Source organism: Dioscorea cayenensis, chromosome 20, assembly GCF_009730915.1.
Source record: "Dioscorea cayenensis subsp. rotundata cultivar TDr96_F1 chromosome 20, TDr96_F1_v2_PseudoChromosome.rev07_lg8_w22 25.fasta, whole genome shotgun sequence".
Classification (NCBI taxonomy): Eukaryota; Viridiplantae; Streptophyta; class Magnoliopsida; order Dioscoreales; family Dioscoreaceae; genus Dioscorea; species Dioscorea cayenensis.
In genome coordinates this window covers 7198913-7203063 of record NC_052490.1, presented here as the reverse complement: position 1 = coordinate 7203063, position 4151 = coordinate 7198913, and the positions used below count along the sequence as shown (strand labels likewise).

General features: G+C 41.0%; 1 protein-coding gene across 1 annotated transcript; it reads left to right on the top strand.

The window, feature by feature from the left end:
- Nucleotides 1–1665: 1665 nt before the first annotated feature.
- Nucleotides 1666–3567, top strand: LOC120251282 (uncharacterized mitochondrial protein AtMg00860-like). Its single transcript, XM_039259839.1, has 3 exons — nucleotides 1666–1765; nucleotides 3020–3366; nucleotides 3490–3567. Exons 1-3 carry the CDS (start codon nucleotides 1666–1668, stop codon nucleotides 3565–3567), a joined length of 525 nt encoding a protein of 174 aa, XP_039115773.1.
- The last annotated feature ends 584 nt before the right edge of the window (nucleotides 3568–4151 follow it).

Sequence of the window (4151 nt, the reverse complement as noted above, 5' to 3'; positions counted from 1 at the left end):
AGCTCAAATCCTATGTTTTCAGTTTTGATGCGGGACGTATTGAGGTGCTAGCGTGTGTTTTCATGGAGTTATGTGATTTAAACTAACAAGGGCCATTTTGGTAATTGTCCAGGTAGTGGAGTTTAGTTGTTTTATGGGTCTCACTTGATGGAAAACAAGTCAATGAACACAAGTCACCAACTTTTTGCACACGCTGCTGAGGCATACCAAAATTTGGCCAAATTCAATCATCTTGGCCTCAAAATCTACAATTTTGCCGTTGGTAATATTTGTATTTGATTATATCTTGGTCTAGAAATCTCGGATTTGTACGCCATTTTTGGCATTACCTTCTATTTGTTAAGTCCTTTGTTTTATTGTTGAAATTTGAAAACTTGCCATTTTAGGTAAAGTTTTTAATCTTCTCTTTTATTTTTGGTTTTTATGGTATCTTTCTTTAGGTCTATTTATTATAAGCCTACGGGCTATTGTCGAATCAATCTTGTAATGGTTCTTTCTCTCAAGTAATAAAATTTCATCGCGAGCTTTTCTACCCAACCATGGTAATCTTTAATCAACAGGGTTGGAAGGCTTGATGTTAGCATCTAGTACGTGGATCAGCGGTTTCAAGATTATAACCGCGACTCAGCTTTGGTACTATAGCTGAAAATGATCATACCACCTAGTGGATGGGGATGTCCCTACTCAGCTGGATGGACTGAGATATTGAAGCGTGACGATGATGCTCGATTTGAGTAATGGGTTGGTCGACTCTTGGAGGATCGAGTGGAGTGGATGGTGATGGAGTTGATCGAACAATTCACAAAAATGATGTGAAGCATCAATCAAGGACGTACCTCAGAGAGTTGAGGTGATGACTTGTCTGAGATGACAATGGGTTTTTGTTAACATCACGCACGCATGCCCGTGTGAAATATATGATCATGTGGGTGATGCTAGAACCCACCGCTATGAAGGTAGGTATTCAGAATCTGGCATGCAGGTTGAGATTCCATAATTTCAAGGTGGAATTAAAGCGGAGGAATTCCTCCATTGGGTGGCTATAGTTGAGGATATCTTGTAACTTAAGGCAGTCCCCATGGATAAGAAGGTACCATTGGTGTTGATGAGGCTCTGTGGCATTGCAACCACGTGGTGGCAGCAACTAAAGATAAGCCGCTCTAGGCTGGGAAAGGACAAGATCAATTATTTGGATAAGATGAAGAAACACATGCACTCCAGTTTCTTGCCTCACAATTTCCAATGCTAGATTTTCAACCACAGACGCAATCTACATCAGGGCACTCACACTATGCAGGAGTACACTATGGAATTATACTAATTGCACAATAAAGTCCAAGAATAAATAGAGTAGTTGGTGGCATGATATATCAGGGGTTTGCGAGTCCAGATCTAGGAGACCATCAACCTGTTCGACCCGATCTCTGTGTTATCTACTCATCAACAAGCACTGATTTCCAGCTGTAACAATGATAATTAGTTCGTATGAGCTCAAGTGGGGTGCCTATAGGAAACAGACTAATTAACGCAGGTACGGGTGGCATGACTTAAGGGGGGTTACCACTCACCGACCCATGGGAACCACTATTATGAAAGGGGGCCATTAGCACCATTTAGTGTTTTAGTTATGGGGAAAATGGGCATCGTCAGGTAGACTATAGGAGTATGGGCAAGAGAGTTATGCAGGTGAAGGAAGAAGATAACACAACAGATTTATGCCCACCTGTGTTTGATGAAGATGGCCTCAATGAGGAGAAGGTTGAAGGTGATGCTGCTACTATCTTAGTTGTATACATGTCCGGTTTAATACCACGGGCTACCAAAGATGACTGGCTATGGACCAACATCTTCCAAACCACGTGTACCCTCCTTGATAAGGGGTGTCAGTTCATAATTTATCCGAGTAGCTATGAAAATATCATTTCTGAAGAGGCCATGTAGAAGCTCAAGATCACTACAGAGTGGCATCCTAAGCCGTATAAGTTGGCTTGGCTTAAGGGGGGAGGTGAGTTGATAGTTTTCAAGAGTTCCTTGATCGTCTTCTTCATTGGCACGAGTACAAGGATAAAGTGTGGTGTCAAATAGTGCCCATGGATGTCTATCACCTATTGTTCGGGAGGCCTTGGTAGTACGATCAGAGGGTGGTGCATAATAGTCGCATGAACTCTTAATGTTTTGCCTTAAAGGGATTGAAAATTGCGTTGGTGCCCAATAGGGTAGTGGAAACCCTACCTTCCGCCAGCACTAATGTCAACCTCTTGTCGTGTGTACTGGTTGAAAAGGAGTTGCAGAATTCAGGAACCGCATTCATCTTGCTCATAAAGGCAGTCACCAAGAGCTTAGAGACCTTAAAAATTCTAGAAGTTCTTCTTCCTCTTCAAGACGTCTTCACCGATGACCTACTGAATGGACTTCCACCTCTTCGGAATAACCAACATCGTGTAGGGCAATTACCTGTTTCTACTTTATCATATTGACCACACTACTAAATCCGTGAGAGCATGAGCCAATGCGCGGTCCCATCCTTGTTGACACCAAAGCAAGATGACAATTGGCACATGTGTGTGGATAATCGAGCCATCAACAAAATTACTATCAGGTACTGGTTCCCTATCCCTTATTTTGATGATCTACATGACTAGATTAGCTGTGCTATACTTTTAACGTGCCTGGATCTGAAGAGCGGGTATTACCAAATACACGTGTGACCTGGGGATGAGTGGAAGACCTTATTCAAGACATGCGAAGAGTTGCACAGATGGATGGTTATGCCATTAGGGCTTTCCAATGCCCCTAACACATTTATGAGGGTCATGAATCAACTTTTGCAGTTGTTCATTACCAAGTTCATGGTCATGTACTTCGACGACACACTCATTTATAGCCCTAACCATGAGATGTACCATGTGCATGTTCAGGACAATACTCGCCATTCTTTGATCCCAATTGTTTTACTCAGCAAGGAAGAAGTGTGTTTTCTTCACACCTAAGCAATTGTTTCTCGCTTATTTTGTTTTAGGAGAAGGAATACAAGTAGAGGAAGCGAAGATCAAGGTGGTGAAACAGTGGCTGACTTCCACAAACATCACCAAGGTGAGGAGTTTCCACAGCCTCGCTTCCTTTTATAGGCGGCTTATCTCGTATTTCAGTAGTATTATGGCACTATTCACTAAGTACATGAAGGGCAACAAGTTTGCATGGACAGACGAAGTTGATGACACATTCCATCTGATGAAGGAGCGCTTGGCTACCGCCCCTATCTTAGCACTACTTGACTTCACCCACATGTTTGAGTTGTATATAGATGCATCCAAGGTGGAAATTGGGGCTGTGTTAAGCCAGCAAGTGGGTCCCATTGCATTTCATGTGAGAAGTTGTTAGGAACATGTTTGAACCACAACACCTACAACATCAAATTTTATGCTGTGATGTAGGCAATCAAACCCTGGAGGCATTATCTGATTCACCTAGAGTTCATCTTATACACAGATCACTGTGCTCTACGGCATATACATCAACAAGACAAGGTATCTTCTCACACAACTGGTGGGTAAACTTTCTGGGTAAACTTACCCATATCGTGAACCATAAGGTAAGGTGTCCAACAGTATTGTGGATGCACTTAGTAGGCAGAGCAAGCTTCTGGTTCTATTACGAGTTAAGGTACCAGGTTTTGACTCTTTTGTGACATGTTTGTGACTGACCCATATTTTTTTGGAGGTTCTACTAGATGTACATGCCATGAAATTTACAAATTTCATACTACAGGACTATCTCTTATTCCGAGGAAATCAACTCTATGTTCTAGAATGTGTCCTATTTTTCAATCAAAACACCAATCCTATGCATTCCTTTCTGAAAGTTGCCTATTTTTCAAACAAAACCCCAATTTTATGGTTTCATTTCAGAATGTCTCCAATTTTTGAATCAAAACTCTAATGCTATTTTCTTTTCGTAATGTTTTATATATTTTGGTTTTAAATCAAAGTCGTATTCCTATGTTTTCTTTTTGGAATGTCTCCTATTTTCAATCAAAACCCTAATCCTACGTTTTCTTTCTGGAATGTCTCCTATTTTTCACATTAGAATCAAAACCCTAATCGTTTGTTTTATTTTTGGATTGTTCCGTATTTTTTAATCAAAATCCTAAT